This window comes from Marasmius oreades, chromosome 11 (genome assembly GCF_018924745.1).
Source record: "Marasmius oreades isolate 03SP1 chromosome 11, whole genome shotgun sequence".
NCBI lineage: Eukaryota > Fungi > Basidiomycota > Agaricomycetes > Agaricales > Marasmiaceae > Marasmius > Marasmius oreades.
The window spans coordinates 845,287-865,397 of record NC_057333.1 but is presented as its reverse complement, the minus strand read 5'-3'; the positions used below and the strand labels follow the sequence as shown (position 1 = coordinate 865,397).

The 20,111-nt window shown below is 48.0% G+C and overlaps 6 protein-coding genes across 6 annotated transcripts; 2 read left to right on the top strand and 4 right to left on the bottom strand.

Annotated features, from left to right (window-relative positions):
- Positions 1 to 435: 435 nt before the first annotated feature.
- Positions 436 to 4,267, bottom strand: E1B28_003110 (uncharacterized protein). The gene is made up of 16 exons (XM_043160068.1): positions 3,931 to 4,267; positions 3,345 to 3,876; positions 3,138 to 3,249; positions 3,061 to 3,079; positions 2,921 to 2,999; positions 2,619 to 2,829; positions 2,398 to 2,562; positions 2,283 to 2,334; positions 2,123 to 2,224; positions 1,963 to 2,062; positions 1,866 to 1,902; positions 1,712 to 1,808; positions 1,574 to 1,655; positions 1,479 to 1,522; positions 842 to 1,419; positions 436 to 775 (listed from the first exon to the last, which is right to left on the bottom strand). The coding sequence occupies exons 1-16, from the start codon at positions 4,147 to 4,149 to the stop codon at positions 613 to 615; spliced, it is 2,592 nt and encodes an 863-aa protein (XP_043002024.1). The 5' UTR covers positions 4,150 to 4,267; the 3' UTR covers positions 436 to 612.
- Positions 4,268 to 4,717: 450 nt separating this feature from the next.
- E1B28_003109 (uncharacterized protein) lies at positions 4,718 to 6,011 on the bottom strand (the record flags this gene model as incomplete). Its single annotated transcript, XM_043160067.1, has 2 exons — positions 4,718 to 4,808; positions 5,104 to 6,011. 2 exons carry the CDS (start codon positions 6,009 to 6,011, stop codon positions 4,718 to 4,720), a joined length of 999 nt encoding a protein of 332 aa, XP_043002023.1.
- Positions 6,012 to 8,747: 2,736 nt separating this feature from the next.
- Positions 8,748 to 9,447, bottom strand: E1B28_003108 (uncharacterized protein; the record flags this gene model as incomplete). Its single annotated transcript, XM_043160066.1, has 4 exons — positions 8,748 to 9,002; positions 9,058 to 9,269; positions 9,323 to 9,385; positions 9,441 to 9,447. 4 exons carry the CDS (start codon positions 9,445 to 9,447, stop codon positions 8,748 to 8,750), a joined length of 537 nt encoding a protein of 178 aa, XP_043002022.1.
- An 815-nt stretch (positions 9,448 to 10,262) lies between these two features.
- E1B28_003107 (uncharacterized protein) lies at positions 10,263 to 12,321 on the top strand. Its single transcript, XM_043160065.1, has 8 exons — positions 10,263 to 10,321; positions 10,378 to 10,677; positions 10,731 to 10,891; positions 10,945 to 11,117; positions 11,168 to 11,373; positions 11,438 to 11,449; positions 11,500 to 11,598; positions 11,661 to 12,321. The coding sequence occupies exons 1-8, from the start codon at positions 10,308 to 10,310 to the stop codon at positions 12,181 to 12,183; spliced, it is 1,488 nt and encodes a 495-aa protein (XP_043002021.1). The 5' UTR covers positions 10,263 to 10,307; the 3' UTR covers positions 12,184 to 12,321.
- Positions 12,322 to 14,954: 2,633 nt separating this feature from the next.
- E1B28_003106 (uncharacterized protein) lies at positions 14,955 to 17,234 on the bottom strand. The gene is made up of 6 exons (XM_043160064.1): positions 16,484 to 17,234; positions 16,329 to 16,426; positions 16,225 to 16,268; positions 15,735 to 16,170; positions 15,586 to 15,681; positions 14,955 to 15,529 (listed from the first exon to the last, which is right to left on the bottom strand). The coding sequence occupies exons 1-6, from the start codon at positions 16,610 to 16,612 to the stop codon at positions 15,277 to 15,279; spliced, it is 1,056 nt and encodes a 351-aa protein (XP_043002020.1). The 5' UTR covers positions 16,613 to 17,234; the 3' UTR covers positions 14,955 to 15,276.
- On the top strand, positions 17,226 to 20,070 carry E1B28_003105 (uncharacterized protein). The gene is made up of 8 exons (XM_043160720.1): positions 17,226 to 17,354; positions 17,406 to 17,428; positions 17,484 to 17,670; positions 17,731 to 17,885; positions 17,947 to 18,114; positions 18,170 to 19,175; positions 19,241 to 19,457; positions 19,521 to 20,070. Exons 1-8 carry the CDS (start codon positions 17,344 to 17,346, stop codon positions 19,917 to 19,919), a joined length of 2,166 nt encoding a protein of 721 aa, XP_043002019.1. The 5' UTR covers positions 17,226 to 17,343; the 3' UTR covers positions 19,920 to 20,070.
- The last annotated feature ends 41 nt before the right edge of the window (positions 20,071 to 20,111 follow it).

The window sequence follows — 20,111 nt, the reverse complement described above, 5'->3', positions numbered from 1 at the left end:
ACTCGACTAAACGTCAGTTCCCTTGTCGGTCTCGCCGTGTATACTTACAGGTGTTTTCTGGAGGGCTCCTGTGTCCGGTACGGACTCTAATGTAGATGGATCCTTCCCCCCTTGCCTCTCGCGTTGGCTGGATCTAATAATCCCTCACGACGATTATCCACGAGTCTTCCCATTTCACCCCTAACGGTGGAACTAAAGACAATGTTTATGGACACGGAGCTTGTCAGGCCTTAGCAAAAAGCAATCCTGAAAAGGCCGTCGAGAATGCGGACTCTCACGAGTATCTCGCAGAGAACGACCCTTTACTTGAGTGAAGAATGTCTCGCAGTGATACCTGTGATGGAGCTTGTGAGCATAATCGACCTTGAGATTCTTTTACTTACTTTCACGCTGAGTACATATCTGTTAGCTACTTCCTCAACTCTCATGCCATAACGCGAACCGAAAGACTTATTCTTATTACGTTTAGAATCACTATAATGATACAGTCCGACAATGCAGTGATACAAGCACAACAAACACAGCAAACACAGCTACGACTTCTAAAGGCTGTAGCAGAGAAATGTACAACAACTTCATTTATGAAAAGAGAAAAACACAGGATCACGCGGATCAATATCCGGAAAGTGGAATCCGTTGAGGTGCCGCGTGGAATATGCCGTAATTCGCACCTGGGGATGGCGGATTTGGCTGGTAGGTAGTGTACATCGATTGTTGTTGATAGCTCGGAGGAGTTGGAGAGTTCGAAGGTGTAGACCCATCTGGCCAAGAGAACCTGAGAGAGAGAAAAGGAGGATCCAATAAACGACAGTTCGATCCCTGAAATCATCGCAGTACTTACCCAGGCATCATCATAGTCGTCCACCAATTTGGATTTTTAAGCGCCTGCAGTGCCGCCAATGTCTCTGAGCCATCTGAACTTGCGTTTCCTTCAAAGTCCATGATAGCTGTGTCCATGTCAAGTTGGATAGGACCAGCTCCTGCAGTATAAGTGATTTCTGGTCGATAGATTGGTGTTGATGTTACTGCAGCTTCGCTGGTATGACTGGCACCATTATTATAAGCACCAGCTGCATAGCCTGAACTTGGGCCTCCGTCGGTTGGGGAGGGAGAAACCGAGAATGTTGGCATCGACGATGAAGAGGTCGATGAGGATACACCTGGTGTGTGGCGTGTATAATCTCGCCCCTGAGCCTGTTGTTGGGGGGGAGGTTGTGGTTGCAGGCGGCCCACTGTTGCTCCGTCTCGTCGGTGATGCGAGAGAAGACCAGCGAGGAAACGAGCATATAGTTTTGGGGTGTGGCGGTCATCTATGGCAATCGATGGTGAACTTAATGTCTGGATCAGGCGTCCTATAAGCTGATAGATTTCGAGACCCTCCTCCTTAGGAAGAAGATCGTTGAACTCGGGCCGTAAGAGCTAGAGCGCGAGGAAACAATTAGATTGGGAATCTGAGGAGTGAGGTCACTTGAACCAACCTTGAGGAGGAACGCTGATGCGAAAGACGCAAATACAAAATGACCTGAAGGCAGCACTTAGCGTTCACGCATTGCAAGCCGAGGTTTTGACTTACCGTCCGGCGCATAACGCATGTAACCACTTGGCGCCAGAGTGTCAACTAGACAAGTAATTACACCTTTTGCGGCCTCCAAGCACTGTTGTAAACGTCAGTAATCGATAAGAGGTGGAGTTCTGATAGCCATGTTCTCACCTTTGTCAAGAAGATGTTATCCCCAGGTTGAACACCGCGATGATAGGCTTGCTGGAACCCAAACGAGAACATCACGAGCCTTGAATAGGCAACGAGGCTGATAACGACCTGCGATTTAGCGATAGTCGGCTGTGACGAAAAAATCGATTCGTACAATGGAAGAAGATTGCAACGGACTTCCGCTCCGCGGTCTGACAGATAAGTAATGTTAGATAAACTGACATATCCGATGGGAAAACGAAGCAGCTAACCATCTGGTTTTAGATTCTCGTTGAAGCGTTTAGTCCATTCCTCCTCGAATTGCACGAGCTTTTCATCATGCTTCAAGGTGACTGTTCGGAAGTCAATACGCTGTACAAGTGTAATGTACGTTAGTAGAAGCAACCCTCGAATTGATTATTGAAGCCTAACCTTGTTGAGCCCACTAGGAGAGCTAGTATCCGAGAAGATGTCGTCATGGAACTTGGCGACAATTTTCAAGAGTGCGGTATGAGCACAGAGATGTACATCAAACTGAAAAGACCAAGTCAGTAAAAACGAGGAATGCGAGCAAAGAAGGTTTGACACTGACGTCAAGGTTGTATTGTGATTTTGTGAACCAGTCCGCCGAGTGCCGCAAAATGCTACATCGATTCCATTAAGTCACGCCAACCAGGGGGAAGGGCTAAGGGGTCCAAACAACTCACTAATCCTCTTTAATGGTCGACCGCTTTCCAAATTGAGTAGCAGTCGACCTATCCAAATTGAAACATATCATCCACACTCGCGTCCTATTCAAAACTTCTCTCTCTTGTTTTTCATTATGAGGTTTTGTCGTCGGCACCATATGTAAATTCAAATCGGTAGCGATTCTGAACAAGGGCCACTTAGCTGGTCAAAACGTGTGTTGGAGTGAGCGGTAGCTTACCGAATAGCCAGACCCGTGTAAAGCCAACTTCGGTCTTCTTCCCATCGCCGAGCGGGTACAGCATAGATGCTCATGAGGATGTAGGCTTGACACAACTCTACAGACTTCCATCCATCCACAAGGGCATTCGCGGCAGAGTGTTTCGCAAAATGCATAGCAATAGGGTAGATCTCCGATTTTTCAGGGTAATATCTGGACGAAACCGCACAAACTGTTGTTATGGAATGAGATTGCAATGAGATTGGAATGATCAATGTTTGAACCGGAAAACAGATCGCCGGAGGAAGCAAATTGATACTCACTGACGGTGAACAAAAATGGACATCTTGCGAATGTTGAGGCCGGTGTGTGCAGTACCGGGTCCAACAAGGACACAAAAGGCTAATAGATATCAAGACAACCGTGAGTAGTCACATATGAATTGAGTGATGAATACTCGTACGTTAACTTTCTTGTAAAAGCTTGAGAGGAAGGGGTTTTAGCACAAGCTTTTGTCAAAAAAGATGTAGGAAGACGAACATATCAAATAAACGATCTACATCGTCTGGAGTCACCAATCCATGCACAAGAATTTCCGGAGGACTGTGTTGCTCAATTAAGGTCGCACGAATATCAAGATCAGTTGCTGGCCCTGTTGATGCACCAATCAAACGTCAGTACAACGCCACCCGACATATAAAGGGCAATATGGTGGGCAAGCCAAGGCGGAAAAAAAAACACGCGTACCTGGCATAAAATACGTCTCGTTCGCCACCCCCACATTATCATCATCCAAGTCGGCTTCGTCGTACAACTCCTCCATACCAGCACCAGTAATCCCACCATCTTTTTTCCCTCCCACTTTCTTGTTGCTGTTACTCAAGCTCAAGTTTGCGATCAACCCCAACGGAACGTGAGAGTCGGGCAAATTGGATTGCAGTCTTCTAGTGCTCTTATCACCGTCTTCTCCCGCTTCGTCAGTCCCATCACGGTCTTCGTCACTGTCCGTTCCTCCGGTGTCCCTATCGCGGTCGACCAACCCAAATCTCTGGGCATGAGTCATGGTCTCCTCCCTGTCAGAATCCTCATCTTCTTCGTTGACCTTGGATCTCCCATCAAGCTTGAAGGCCGTGTTGCCCATCTTGCCTCCCGCACTTTGGAAAGATGATTGAAGGCGGTCGAGCCAAGCGATGACGTTACGGTTCTCAGAGTCAGAGGGTGACGTCGCCATTCTGTATGAGGCAATTGAGAGCGGGGTAGCAAGATAAGGGTTGTGCAACTGGTTTACAGGAAAAGTAAGCATCGGTCAAATCGGAAAAAAAGGATCGCTCGCCTGTTTCAACAAAGACTCGATAATTGCATCCTTTTGTCGAATCTGAGCAAGCAGATATTCACGTTTGCTAAGAAGGGAGAACGGCAAAGGAAGAGGAGAGGGAGGTAAGTCAGTAACAGATGATCGAGGAGAAGAAAGTGGCGAAAGTGGAGGCGATCCCTCGCTTTCGAGGGAAAAGGTGGTAAACGTAGGTGAAGACGGCAATGAAAGTGAATCCATGAGAAGTGGAATGAGGAATATGAACAGGAGTTGAGGCGTATTTATACATCTCACAGGTAACCTGCTCGTTCTAGCAGACTATCGGTGACGCCGAAACCCCTGATGCCCGGCTCGTAAAGAGCGGCGAAAAGCGCGACCCATCCTCGCAAACGCGTGACATTAGTCAAGCCACGCCTTGACATCCAGGTGAGTATAAAATGGGAATGTTCGATGGAACAATTATATGCCGACGCCACCCGGAGTCGAGCTCGGTGGCAAGCGCAGCATCAAGTGCCATCGGGGACAAGATGAGAGGACATCGGATGACCTCGTATGACCATAGAGGACGAAGGATACAAAGGGAAGCCGGGAAAAGTAAAATCTCCGGTACATGGAATATAGAAATATGACAGCTATAAGCACGTACTTGGGCGCAGTCCTAGGTTTTCTTCCTTCGACAATACATACATGGCCGCCCGATTTACAGCGCTTGCAGGTGTTGTCGCCTTCTGGAAAGTCGCATTTCATCTAGAGAAATGTTCCGAGACGTCAGACAATCGCTCGTGTCATACAATGTGTACTATGTCAACTACGTCTGCTCGCAGCGCCCAGAGTGAGGAAGAGGAAGAAGGTCCGACCGACTTACCTTCAACTTCTTGCAATGAGTGCATGCTCCAGGCCTGAGAACCCGGTTGACGGTAAATTTGAGTCATGGGAGTCAGCGAGAGACATAGGAGACAAGATGATTCAGGCGAAGCCGGTTAGTCGAGGGCCGGAGAGTCATCAGTTACGGACAGGAGGAAGGCGAGAGTGAATGAACGAGCATTGTTTTGGTTGAGAATGATTGTGGGAATGGATTGGAACAAAGGCACAAACAAAGGCATGCGCAATTGCCGCGAACGTCGGTAGGAAAAAAATGGGAGAAGGATGGAATGAGTATTTCTCGAGCATTCAAGAGAGCAATCAGGGACTTACAGCCTAGCCCCCTTTCCTCTCTTGCCACTTAATGTACCAGACACTCCCGTCAACCCACCCATCCCGACACTGATACCAAAACAATCGTCATCGTCACTCTCATCGTCGCTGTAATCCCTCTCTCTGACGCGTTTAGCTGCACCAATGGGTGGCAAAGGTGACCTTCGCGACGTACGCTTTCGTTTTCCTGTGTTGCGAATTGGGGCCGAAGATGGCGCTGATCTGATGAAGGCGTTGTTCGATGATGGGTTGGGGTTTTGATGAAACTGCTGTTGGCGCTGCTGGCTACGAGAGGCAGTAGCCCCATAAGATGGCGAGGGTGATGGGTGCATAGAGGTAGAACGGGTAGCAGTCGTCGTCGAGTTGACATCGAAAACACCTGTTTCGTCGGACCATTGGGGAGGGGAATGACCATGAGATGATGCATTTGATGAGCCCGCTACCCCTGGTATCTCGGACGGGTAGTGCTGTACATTCTGATAAACGCTTCCTTGGGATTGAGAGTGGTTCTGCGTCGGTGGATGTACGTCGCTTCCCGGATGATACCCATACCCATCGCTGGAAGGTGCAGAATAAGCATGTGGTGCAAGCGTTGTGGTAGTGTTATAGCCCGGTAGAGGGTTAGAAAAGGTGAACTGGTGTTGAGACTGGCTTTGTCGGTTGTTGTACGGTGAATATGAGGCGCCAGGCTGTTGCTGCTGCTGCTGCTGCTGCTCTTGTTGTTGTTGTTGTTGTTGCTGGAGTGCGTATGTGTCTATCCACTGCTGGTATCGTTGTGGATGATATTGGGGAGGATCGTTTACAACAGACTCTGGATCGAAATGAGAAAAAGGTGGAATCATGTCGTGATTCCAATCGCCAGAAGTTGCAGATGATGGTGGTTGGTGAGCAGAAGGTGCAGTTGGCATTTTGAGCGATTATATATCCTTTGCAGACAGGATCTTCTCTATCAACCGTCAGTGGGCGGAGGACGTCAGGCCGGTGAGCGAGGGAGGGAACCAGGATAAAGGAAAAGGGCAAGGGACTATATGAGGGGCACCGCTAGCCTTAATATGCATAGGCGCCTTCTTTTCGGCTTTCGTGCTGCTTGCTACGTACTTTATGCTCTACTTGGATTTTCCTTCAGATCTCGCTGGAATCGGTAGCTGACGTGCTAAAGTCTACTCAAAATTTACATTCTTTGACAGGCTTTGACAGGCTCTCGTGGGCGGTAACAGGTTTCACAGTGCATGGGAAGTTTGCAGTGACTCACTCAACATATCATCATGATGATAAGTTCGCCTCGAGGTTGTGCAATCGCCGTTGGAGCAGGTTCAAGTTGACTTCAGGAATGGTGTGCGACACCACGTGCGAGGTAGGTAGCCTTACCAAAACAGACAAAGGAAAACGGGATCCAGAGCATGTTCTTGTGCAAGACGGTATCGCTAACCTTGAATATGTACAGGCTGCCAGTTGAGTCGACATTTAACAAATTGCATCTCACCTGTTCCGAACATGTCTATTCCAACTCCAGGTCACCCCAAGTCACTCTCAACGTTATGGGACAACGTGGTACACCATTCGAGGTGTATACATTCCAAGTTTTATTCTCGTATTCGCTCAAACACTGATACGTCAATGCCAAAACCAGGTCACCGAATATTATGGGGACTAGTAACCTGCTTACACCGACTCCCGCACCACGAATACAATCCTGATACGAAGGTACCGCAAGGAACAACTGGTCGTCTTAAACTGAATAACCTATTCAGCGCTGGAGTGTTCGATTTCCAGAGTTGATTGGAGCAACGGGATCATACAGAAGAACCTGAATCAAGGCTTCTTTTCAAAGGCTTCTGAATGATGTGAATCCATGTGGTACAAATTCATTAGGTCCGCAACTTTAATGGCCCCGACTTCCGAACGTGGAAGGTGGTACTTATACGACCCTTACCAGAAGAAAACGTTCAACCGTTCAACTTTAAAACGTCCGTATGAACTCTTATTCGGAATGACATCAACCACAAACCCGGACCAACAAGCAAAATTTTGAAAAACAAAAAACAAAGACTCATAGTAGGGCCGAGATCTAAGGCCTACCTCCCGCTCTCCGCTCTCCTCCCTCCTTGGGGCAGTGCCTTCACGGAACTCCGTGGGCACACAAATTCTTCCCTCTTCAGTCGCTGGACAAGTATCCTCGTATTGGCCAGAGAACGATAACGACGGCGCTACCCTGGGACGTATTCCGCGGCCCGCACCACTCTCCCACTTGCTAGTACTCGCGCCATAACGACGAAACTCCTTGGGGTTGATCTATATCCCCACCGAGTCCCACTGCTCGAGTACACAGAGCTCTGTCGAGTAAGATGAGAATTGGTACTATACGACGTGGAATTCATAATGGGCACATCTCGACGCACATCAGTCGCATCCTCTGGGTTCGATATCCTCTCTCTCTGAGCCAAGTCTTGTACACATATACCTTTCTCAAAAGTCGACTCCACTGTCCGCGTCTTCGTTCCTCCATTTTCGTCGACCCAGTAGGAAACACCAGATCGCGACCCGACGAATTCCAATGCGACGACTCCCGCCGAAAGCTCCACCCACTTACATACTCGTGTAGATACGATTGGAGATAAGTTTTGTCCGGGCACCAGGGGAGAGCTAGCAACCCCAACCAACAGTGATGAAAGATTGGGGATGCTACACTCTATGTGAGTCGCAGTCTCTCCGGCTGGGCCCGGTGTACACTTTATTCGAATCAGAGTTGGGAGTTTGGATCGTAATCTCACGAGCCTTAGCTATATAGCCTAATGGTCGACGAAGCAGCAAGGCTATTGTGATATTGATATTGTAGTATGTGGCCGAAATGATGCCCAATTAATCATTCTCTCGAGAGAATGGAGCGTTTGAATGAAAAAGACTTTGCGTTGGGCAAGTAACTATGTAGTATCCTGATTCCTGAATCATTCTTGTACACATTACACGTAATAGTCACTGTACTCACTGGCGGTGCAGTCGGAACGGGGGTGATCTTTCACCGGCGTTGGGCTGACCAAGGACTGTCTGTAGTTTCCCTTAGACGTACACTGATAATTTTCAGAAAAGGCCACATCTTGCATGCACCGGCGTACACAGCGTAGGGACGTCACGTCTTTATCGTACGTCGGGTCCTTCAGTATCCCTCGGAATCCAAGAAGGATTTGAAACCCTAAGACTCATAATAATAATAATAAAATCCCTCAGACGGTCGAGTTGTCGACATTATGCAAGTGCTAGGCATTCTGGGATGCAGAGGAGTAACTTAAGGAGCAGCTTCCCTCTAGTAAGCTCTAAGTTCTAAGAACTAGTAGGGCTGCTCAATTCTAAAATTGACCGTCAAAAAATTTGACCGTCCGCCCTGTTTGAGCTTGAAATCGTAGCCAAATGGTCAGTTGATGGTCGTGAACGGTCAATTTAGCGACGGTCAATTTGAGAATTGAGCAGCCCTAGTAGTCGACGACTTGCGCCACTTCAGACGGCCCGGGCCATCTCCCGCGAGATTCCACCCTTCAATCCGACTTCAATCGATAATCGCCGCAAGTCCATGTTGGTACAATGAATGGATTTCTTCTGACGTAAATTAACATTTCTTGCATTTTATATAGATCACTATCGAGAACTTTCTACCACCCGAATTTTGCTTTGATCTGCTGTCCAACATAACGCGTCAACTCACTGAAATTACTCTGTCTGTTCGCCATGTCATTCACGAGCGCTCTGACAGACTGTTCGACCGTTCGGTTCTCGTTAGTCTGGAAGGTAAAGTAGTTCCGAATAAGTGGGTCATTCGGATAGTTCGCCCATGGGATAAGCTTCTTTTGTTGGTTCAAGTTGTCATTGATAGCGAACAGGTTGCGATGTTCAGATACGAACGTGGCCTTCAGGCGAGAAAAGGTGAGACATGACCATTGTCGTTTGCCTCCTTGAACTCACCAAATCAATGAATAGACCTTGAGCGAGATTATACCAAACTGTCCCGTAACGACCGAGGACAATGTCGACGATGTGCTGCACCTCCAAAAAATGGTCGCGTTGGAGGGGAGGCGCTTGTACTGGGTTTACGATAGATTGAAAGTTGCTTGCGGCATCAGTCATACGTAAAATGTGGTTGAGCATAGCCTTGTCGGAGTCCGGGACTGTTACGGCTGAAGGATATGATCAGGAAAGAGACGGAAGGTATGAACCAATACGAACATACCCACAGAAGGATTGCGGGGAATCTGCGAGTCCATATCGGAGCCAATGTCGTTCTGGTTACGATCTGGTGAGGTGAAAAGTGAGAAAACAGTGCGGAGGACAAGAGTGAGTATGCCCACCAGCCATCGTTTGCGGTAGGTTTCTTGACTCTTGTATGAGTTGAAAGGAACTCTGCCCGAAAAACCTCGACTAGCTCGAGTATTTGTATCTCCAACCGCCATTTCCGCTGTCATGACTTTCAATGGACTGTCATTTCGAATCATCTGAGAATCTTCCAGTCGTTCTGAGGCCCACAGCTTTCGAACACCACCCTTCGTGGCTGAATGCAGAGAAGTCTGGGCATTTCATTCTCCGAAGGCGGGGGCGTATTTTTTCCACTAGTGTCAGTGTGTTCGGATGAAGTTCTCATCAATTGGCCATGAAGTATATAGTTTAGCGATGCGAACGGCCCACATGCTTTCCAAGGTCTGAATTCCTTTATGCAACCTTGCAGAGCGGCGGAGTCAAACGCAGTCGAAAACGTTTTGTTCACGTCAAGCCAATTCAGTGGCCAGGAACAGAGACAATAACTTGTCAAGTGCGAGGTGAGCAAGAGTGACAACCGGCATCGAAGCTCTAAACACAGAACCACCTGATATATATGAGAATGGCCTCTGTCAGTGTTATGATCCAGATGACTGAATAGTTAGTACTAATAACACGCACCTTTTCATTCCAGTGGCAACATTTGTACGCGCCTACCTAGTCAATAAATGACCCTTAACCAACCCTTCTCCTTGACGCTTTAACTCGACAAACTGAATCATTATCCTAAGGCTCTTTACGATCGGTCTGGGAGAAAGATCCAACGACTAAGTTTTGGCAGGGAGGCGTGTGAAGTCCCACGTGTGCCGCCTTCAGACGTGAGAAGTATCACGTGATTCCTCTCAAAATCTTAGGGTGGCTTTTCAGTTCCGCCTTCTCTTGACAGAATCGAGTCTGTGCTGATGGAAGTCATATTGTAGGTGGAAAATGTCTTCAGATCGAATTCCATCGAACCTAACAATCCCACTTTAGCATTGCACCTCTCCATAAACTCTTCACCCATTTTCGGTTCTTGCTCACTCTGCGATCTCAAGAAGGAAAATATCACAGTCTCATTCTCTTCCGTTTGACACCTTTTCGTGCACATCCATGCAATGATGATCATAGTGAGACAAAAATAGACGAGGAATCAACTCTAGGTCCAAAATTACGGGCAGCATATCACCAGCTGTATGTCATGGAATCAGCATGCCCTCATCTTGGTGCTGAGATGACCCATGCGGATATAGAAGAATATGAGGATACGGTGATAGCAGTTTGTCCGTGGCACAGGTATCCTACTACCCTCGAGATTTCAACTGTGAACTAAATATGGTTGAATGCAGATATGACTTCGACTTGAAGACTGGGAAAAGCGAAACAGGATTGAGAACGTGCACTTATCCGGTAGAAGTTCGTGTGGAGGATCGTGTGGAGAAGGTGTATATCGAAGGACCCTCAGATGGATCAGGCTGGAGAGTGGTAGAATTGCGACCGGTTTCTGAAGGTGAGTGTTCAACAATCTATCCCTGACAGTGCTCCTGATCGTCTCATTCCTAGAGTTCGCTGATCCGCCATCGCAACAAACCTCGAAGGATGCAAGTGAGCAGCAAGTGAACGACGAAGCGACTGTCTCGAGAGAAAATGAACCCACCATACCTCTGGTTGACCCTCCGAAGACTCTCATGGAATGGGCTGTCCTTATTTTGAACACTCCAAACCCTGTCTTGAAGGTGAGCGGTCCATTTTTTTAGGCTTGCTCAATCTTAAGGCAGGTCGTCAGGTCGAACGGACAAAACATGCAGTTCACGCGTTCCGTACCGGGAAACTAACATCAATCGGAAATAAATCTTCAAAAGCGCCTCGTCCACCAGACGTACCTCCACGAGAGGAGGACTTCAAAAAGAACATCGTAAATCCAGGCAAAGTCAAGAAACGCCGAAATCGAGCAGCCATGTTACACGCCTTGGCGAATATCGAGCAGTGGGCGTTCGTATACCCTCGAGAACTTCGCGTACCCTTGCATCTGTCTAACGTTGAAATTTTCGCCCAGTATTGACCTCGCGTAAGCCCCCTCGTCTGTGATGTCGACAAGGACATTCACAATACCTCCAGATGGGATATTATCGCACGTTTCGGACCTATGCACAAAGATCTCCCTGCTGCGTTTTTCTCCGACTTTACCAAGATGGCTCTAGACGAATCGAAACACTTGTGCGCTACTAGCTCCAAGCTATCAATTCCTTGGATTTGAAACTGATGTTTTTCTCCACCAGTTCGCTCCTCGTATCCCGCCTGGCGTCGCTTAATACACCATACGGTTCTCTTCCGACCCATGCGTCTCTCTGGGAATCCGCCACTGCCACGTCCCAGTCATTTCGCGCCAGGTTATCTATAATACACCTAGTGCACGAAGCGAGAGGGTTAGATGTCAATCCTACAACTATTGACAAATTCAGGAAAGCTGGAGATAAGGAAAGCGTCAAGGCTATGGAAATAATACATGCAGATGAGGTGACGCATGTGACAGCGGGACACCGGTGGTTTTGTTGGGCTTGTGAGAAGGGGTATGGAGGTGGGATTGAACCAGGAGTGCCTGTAGATCCTGTGAAGACGTTTCGGGAAGAGGTGAAGAGATATTGGAAGGGAGAGATCAAAGGACCTTTCAACGTTGCGGATCGGGAGAAGGCAGGGTTGGCCCCAGATTTCTATGAGGATTTGAGGGGCGATGTGGAACTAGAGCTCGAGCCGCCAGAGGTAACGGAGGCTGAGATTCCAGTCGCGTACGAAACGAAATAGGATTGCTGAACTGGAGCTCGTCGTGAAGAACGATACGACTAGACTTCTATGAGGAGTCGGAGCTGAAGTTTGTAAACCATCGAACTATTGTTTGCAATAAGAATACAATCAGGGACAAAACGCCTTCGTTGGAACAAATTTCAAAGAATCATTTTCGGGAATGGTTACGAAAGAGCTAGCTGAAGGTCTACCCACAGGTGTCTAGGCCGTTCACTCTTTCAAGATCGTCATACTCGCAATTAGCAAAGGACATACCAGTGGAGTGGTTCTCCCTTCATTCTCAACGCGTGAGTATGTCGAAAAATTGAGACATCTACTCCCTAGAATCTTTTGCCAACTGGCGTTTGGGCTGCACATTGCACAACAGTTCCAACAGCCTTCTATTCGGCCACACGAATGCACCCTCTTACCATCACTTTACGACCCGGGTACATTCTCTATACCGATGTAAGAATGGATTGTATGATCTATTCTGTCTGTCAATAAATTGACGTCGACAATTAGACCCCCAGATTCTATGATCTCATTCAATTCATGTATATCATAATCTTTGCTGAAAACGGTCACTTACTACTGTGTTGAAAGACAGTTCCACTCGAACCACAGCGGGAGCAACAGGTCAGGGGGGCCCGCAGCGCTTGATAACGAATTTCGGTGGGAACCTGCTCTGCATGGGAAATCCCAAAAGAAGCTAACTCAGACCGTTCGCATAGGTCGTCCGCCTACAATGACTGCGCCTTTAGGTTCTGCCTGACTTGCGCGAATCTTCTCGTTATTTCCTCAGAAACAGGACCCAAAAAACGGGCATGAAACACTTCCCGCACGAATACCAGACAAGCAAGCATCATTGATTAGACGAATGCTAAAGATGGATTGAATAAATTCGCACATACCTTCAAACCGCTTCTCATCGCTCCAATGTTTCGTTCGGTTGGTGGTTCAAGGGAATGGGTCTATCAGTGCCGGGTTCTCGACAGCAAATGCGAAGACCAGGGCAGATCGTCGTCATCGATGTGCCCGACGGGTAGACTCGAGGAAGGGGATATAACCCAGTTCACCGGTGTTTCGTATTGGCCCCGTATGTCTTCCTCGATCGCGATATCCCCATCTTCAAGTTTTACCCTCCAAATCTCGCGAGTCCGGACTACGCGATTTCGAACACTATAACTTCTTGCGAGTGACCAAACCATTGTTATATGCCACTGGCGTATTTTCTAGTAAGTCATGCCAACACAGATTCACCGAAACACACCTATAAGATCCCCAAAATTCTACTCGGATAGTAGCGGGAGAAGGGTTGTCATGCAAGGTACGATGGTTTATTCATAACCGTCACTATCAATCATCATGTTAGCTGCAGACACTAAAAATCAAGACATAGCCGCCAGTGTACTATGTCGTGATTTTAGCCCTTCAAGTTCTTCACGTAGAACAGACAGATCCGAACTGTTTGTTCTTCCTTTCTCATAATCCCGCCGGCGGGGGCCGGGAATTACACTTTAATGATACCTTTTTCATGGACTCGGTGCTTTTCAGAGACCGGTGCAAGGCTTCCATCCCCAAGGAGCATCCAAGTTCCAAACCTGAGAATACTAAGTCGTTCACGCCTTGTAAGCCTTGAACCTTTTGGAACTGGTTGGCCGCTGAGTACGAGTCCTGACCACGACAATCTCGCGGGCGTATTATCTGGTTCACAGTACGAGTTTTTGGAATTATAGTGACTATATTTTGTCGTGGTCGCTATTCTAACTCTTCTGCTGCACAACAGTTCTTAGAACATGTACAGTGGCAGCACGAATGCACCCTCTTATCATCGCTTTACGACCCGGGCGCGTTCTCTCAAGGGGGCCCACCGATTAAAAAAAAGACCGGGGGTCGGTTTTCGCTGAGACGAACCCTTGGGGGACCCCCCCCCTCCCTATGTAAGCTTCCCACGCACCATATATGGTAAGTACACGTGTCTCTGACCCTCCTCTTCTATTTTTTACATCACTCGCGAATGACACTACACATTTTTCTCACTCTCTACCCAACCATTAATGATGACAGGTTCTGGTATTGGTATTTCATTGGAGTCTATATCTTCTGAGCCTAGAATATTATATCTGTTAGCTTTTTAAACTAAGATTTCCTGGAAATGAAATACCACAGTATCACTCCAGTGATTGACTGTTCAATGAGTCTTGATGGATGATGCTTTCGGGTATGGAATAAGGTTACAAACAGTCCCAGAGAGTTGATTACAACAACCACTCTTAGATTATATATTTATTACCCTTCAGAAACTCAGAATTGGCTCAGAATCCACAATTGGACCTTGCCAAATTGCAGATGTAGGTGGGTCTAAAACATTTTTTTTCGCCCTGCTGGCCAGACCCCCCCCCCAGGTCACGGTCAGGGAATCAAATCCGTGGGCCCCCTTGCGTTCTCTGAACCAATGTAGGTGATTATTTTATCTATCCGTTAATGAAAGGACGTCGTCGACAGTCGACAGTTGACGTTGATCCATCCAAATTCTACAATCTCAATTCGAGGAAAAGCAATGCTCCTTACATCGTCAAGTGCCTGTCGATCCGATCATGGCCTCGGACTTAAGACCTTAAGGCCTTAAGGAGCTCGGGATTTTTTATCTTCCGAATCAGAGTAATCGGCAAGGCAAGCACAACGCCCGGAATCCCTTTGGGAGGGCTCTGAGGTGTAAAAGGTGCACTGGTACTATAGACTGGAGTCTCCCTGAGCAAGACCATCGACGGCACCAAGGCAACGCTCTCCTTGTACTCTTCCATTATATATAGGCCTATTTACATTCCAGTTAATGAGCAGGTATCGTCCAAGTACATCCGCAATGACAACAAAGAATTCTACGACTGCTAACAAACCGCTGCGGAACTTCCTCATCCGGCACAGTGCGCTTCCGTATGGGCTCCCCCACATTCATCAGCAGGATCGTGACCTCAGCCACCTAGAATCGAGCACACACAGTGACAACGGACCCGTGGTACCGACATCGTACTATCTATATAGAAGAAGCGGGCTGATGACAAATAGAGGAGTAGGGCGGAGGGAAAGATACTACGACGACAGCGCGAAAGCTTAAACAACATGAGCGATATCATCATGTTTTGCGGGAGTAGGCCGAAACGATATCTCTGAGGTTGCCCCAGGTGGAGTGGCGTCGAAGGTACTGAGGTTGAGAGTCTCACTTTCGTTTCTATGTGCGATCTCCCTCCGGAAATTGATGGCGCTTGCCGCTTTGTACGAGGTCGCACCCGCTGTAGATGGTTCGAGGATATGGCCAAAGCGAATTTCTCTAAACACGCGACAAGCCATAGAATTCGACACGGCGCTAGCATGGGAAGGCGTCACTGAGTTGCAAAAGGGAAAAGAACTGATGAAACACACAGATTAGGAACATTTGCCATCGCATGGAAGACAGCAGGCAAGGAGGTTGGTGCAAGAATCAGGCCAAGACTGAGGAGGTTTCCGCCGACAGTAAACCTGTTGTTGAAGGCTTGTCACTTTTAATGTAAGGAGGTATGAACCACACTTACATATAATATTGTTGACCACTTTGCAGGACCGCCCTGGTGAGTGCCGGAAGCCCTTTCCCCTGAATGAATAATGCAAAGCGCTCTCGGAGTGTCATATCTGTTTCAATATCAGCCAAGAGGCGATAACTGATGAAGACAAACACAAGAGTATCGTTCACCGTCGACGAGATTACGCCGGTTGAACTAAAAGCCTTTACTCCAGTATTTATACAGTGGTCTGTGGGCCCGATGTGACTGCCGGTGATAGCGAACGGGACGGTAATAGATCCAGCAAGAGTTGCGAGCCAGATAATACCAAAAAAGACCGAGATAAAGAGACTATGGTTGAATATGGCTTTTACTCGGAGAAAGAACAGCAACGAGGTCATTGGCCCTGCTACAGCAAAGCACGAACCGATGGCGACCTGGAGCTTTTGGCAGTCACCAACGGCACCAACTGTCAATTATTGAAATCAGACAAGAATTCCACACTGAAGTTGTCGCAGCCTACTGGTAAAAACAGTACTGGTGATGATAAAAGCGAAGGTAGCGATCCTGAGGTACCATGTCTTTAGTGTCATCCAACGCTCGTATAAACCGGTTGTTCCGACCTACTTGGAAACAAAATACACGATTGTGGGAAGGCGGATCGGGTATCTGGCGATGAGTTTATAGTCGTTCGCTAGGTTGAGGAGGACATCCCAAGCAAACATCTGTGGAATCGGTAGTCAGTAAAGCCAATGCACATCGTGTGCTGCAGACGAGCGCACCCCGCACGTTGCAGCCAAAAGGTAACGAGCAACCTCGTACTGAGATGCCAATGTTGGGGGAAGGAATGCAAGAGGGGTTAATGGATTGGGAAGCTGAGGGGCCTCGGCTGGTGGGGGATTGGTAGACATCCTTGTATCAGCAATGACATTGAATACGGAATAATATGCCGATATTATGTCCTCCTTATAATATGAGCGGGAGATATTGAGTGCGAAAGACGTAAGTTCGAGGTGGTCACCGGGCACTGGTTCAATCGACACTGCCCGCAATCAAAGCCGCACGACTGGATAAGAGGCTCCCGGGTGTGGCACGCGTTCCTTTTCACATCCAGATGGTTTGATCGACAAGGGATGGAATTCGTTATGGATACTAGGAACCACTGTTGGCTATCGGTACGCTGTACCCGCTCTACCGTCCGAGTCTCATCAAACACGTTGTCCGTACGATTGACCGGCGCGTCTCCATGAAACTGGAGAGCAAATGATGTGCAGATAACGTCTACGCCAAGCTAAGTGAGATACACTCCAGACTCCGGCGCAGTACGAGGCTGTTCGATTTTGAATCGTCGTTCTACGATTGCAGTTGGCATCAAAGGCGAAAAGAGAAATATTCAGAAGTGTCCCACTGCAGCTTGCTCTTCTTGAACGTCAGCAGCGGTTTCCGTTGAACATATTAGCGTGGGTGGAAGGGACGATCGCCATCTATGTCGGAGTTTACATAGTTGACATTTGTCATTGCGGTTCTCAACACCGCATCCGCCTCATGGTCAGTATATCATTTTGGTGCTTTCTCTGCTTTCCCCAACACCTTTACTGTAACTATACGTTTTCTATCCACCATGTTCTAAAAAGGCTCAGGAATGGATACCCGGTGAGTAACCCTGTTTCTGCGTTGTGAACAGCTACTGAATTCATCGTCTAGTACACAATCTTGGACATTCACAGGTACTTCTTCTTCGTTTACTATTCTTGGAGCTCTGACTGACTTCTTCAAATGAAGTTATTCGAAGCAAAGGTCTTCATCTATTACGGCCCGAAAGGTCCTGGAGACCTGTAGTTTCCATCACTGTTGAAGATAAAAACCCAGCAAGATCCAGGACAACCGCTGCGCAAAGGAACACGAGCGAGTACGAGACGGTTCTTGGTCTCGATGGCCAGAATCCTAATCAGAAAGAGGTCTTTGTAATGTGCGTTACACACTCTTTTCTCATTCGTACATTACAATCACACTCATCTATTCCTTGTAGTGGACCCCACGCCTCGAACACGACAAAATTATCTATTCAAGTATTCTATAATCCACCTGGAAAGAAAAAGGCGAAACGAATGAAACGGATACCAGTAGCTTGCTGTTCGTGTTCGCTGGGAGAGGTGGTCGCTAAGCAAGATGCGCAGGGGAAGAGTGAGTGCCTTCTGTTCTCGTTTTCTGACCTTTCTTTACGACGGTCTACCTATTCTGACAGAACACGCCCCACTCAAACTTCAACCTCTGTCTTCATCCAAGCGTAGCAAGAAGAAAAATGATGCCGATTGCGGGCAAGCTGTGCTCTATATTCGGGTTTGTCCGCCTTCGTTCCATGGCGAAGTTCGAGAGGACATTTCTAGCGAGGATGAATATGGTTATACTTCGCGTATGTTTACTATCCTCTACTGCACCTCGTCTCTTACGAACCGTCCCCTTGATAGATCACCCAGAGACTACGGATTATACATCCTCAGAACCACCCTCTTCTCCCACCGATCCCGTACCTATACATATCCCTATCCCTATACCCGCCATAACGACCGGTATTGACGTTCACACACAAGAGAGGAAACAGTTGAAGAAGAGAAAGAAGATTCGCGGGTTCCGTATGAACTCAGACGACGACAGAGACGAAACGTCATCGGGTACATGCTCAGAATATGAACCAGAAGACGCAGGGTATGATTCGACACTTGACAAGGCCGTCAATTGGGACGAAGATGAAGACGAAGACGGGGAAACGACTCTTATTTCCCCAGAACCAAACCAAGACGAAGACAAATGGGGAGGGGGTTGGTCATGGATATCCGCAATGTTGGACCCCATCATACCCATGCATCACTCGCACTCGTCATCTTCCAGAGGAAGTGAACCGACGATCATATGCAGGCCTGATGAGGATGAACTTTCACCTCGATCTTCATCCCCTCCGAACCAGATAAAATTCCAGCTCACTGCGTCTCCTGAACCTCACTTTGCTGAATTGAAACCGTTTACGCCAGATAATGACCGAGACCTTGATAAGAATGCACACGAGCACCAAAGACGGGGGTACTTGTGGACGAAGCTCGAACGGCTACTGTGTGCGTTCACAGTATATGGCGAGCTATGTGCCGCAGCGAGGGCGTTGGACTCGTTAGTTCAGTGGTCAAAGTTACATCATCGGTCAGAGTCACTTGGGCCGTCGTTAAGATCAAACTCGTTCTCGTCATTTAGAAGTTGGGGGTCTGGTGGTGGTACGCTCGTGGAGGGTGATGTTGAGGGTGGCTTGTTCCGTGGTGGTGGTGGTGGTGGTGGTAGATATGGTGCGAATCTGACGGTGAATGACCATCATGATGGAGGTTTCGATGATTTGGAGAGGCAAGCTCGGGAGAAAGTTGAGAAGGTGTATTCGAAGTTGCAGATGGAGTGGTCATATGTCGGTGGGTTGTTGGCTGCGCTTGCTGCGTAAGTCTATTTTTTCTCAAAAATTTTACTTACTTTGTTTTCGTGGGTCTGATACCGCTTCTTAGTGTCAATACAGCAGTCTTTGCCATCTCTCCAGACTCCCTCTTCGGCATGAACTCGTACGCGAGACCGTTAGTAGCCACCTCATCCGTCTTTTCCGGATGTGGAATCGTCTGTGTTGTATGGTTCTTGTGTTGGTATGGATGGGGGAGCGGTGTGGGTCTCGGCGGTAATGCTACGGTTGCAGTCAGTGGTGGGTTGGGGGGTGTCGATGGGTTTATGGTAAATGGGTCCCCCTTTCTCAATAACGTGTCCAGTTCTCAACTCACTCATCGGTCTTTAAAGGCACGCGCCCTAGATATCAACTCGACATACGTTTCATTCGCTATCGCATCTCGTATACCAGCAGGATGTATGCTTTGCTCTGCTCTTACCCTCATGGGTTTCTTAGGACTTGTTGCGTATGACACTGCACCCGTCATGGTGGTGATTGTATGCTCGGGGGTTGCAGTCGGGATGGGAGGACAGTTTGTGGTGTGGGGGATTATTAGGGCTGTGAAGGGGGTTGCGTGGGGTGTGAGGGGTGTGGGTAGGGGTGTTAGATGTGGTTGTGGGAAGGTTGTTGGTGTTTTCAGGCCAGGAGTAGGAGGAGAAAATTCGACATATCCTGGGACGACAGCTTCTCCTTCGCCTGTAGTGGTGGTCCCTCCGCCACCGCCTGTGCTGGATACTGGTAGAGGTTGATTGTGATGGTCGTTCCAGATCTCGTTACCTGTGTGCTTTCTGTGTTGAAGTTTGTAAAGGATTAACATCTAAGCTGTCTAATTGTATTTTCAACAAGCAGTGAGTCTACCGTTCTGGTGGAAGAGGATGCGGAACACTCTTTATTATGAGACTAGAAATACATTGTGTGCATTCCCGACCTAGAAACGACCC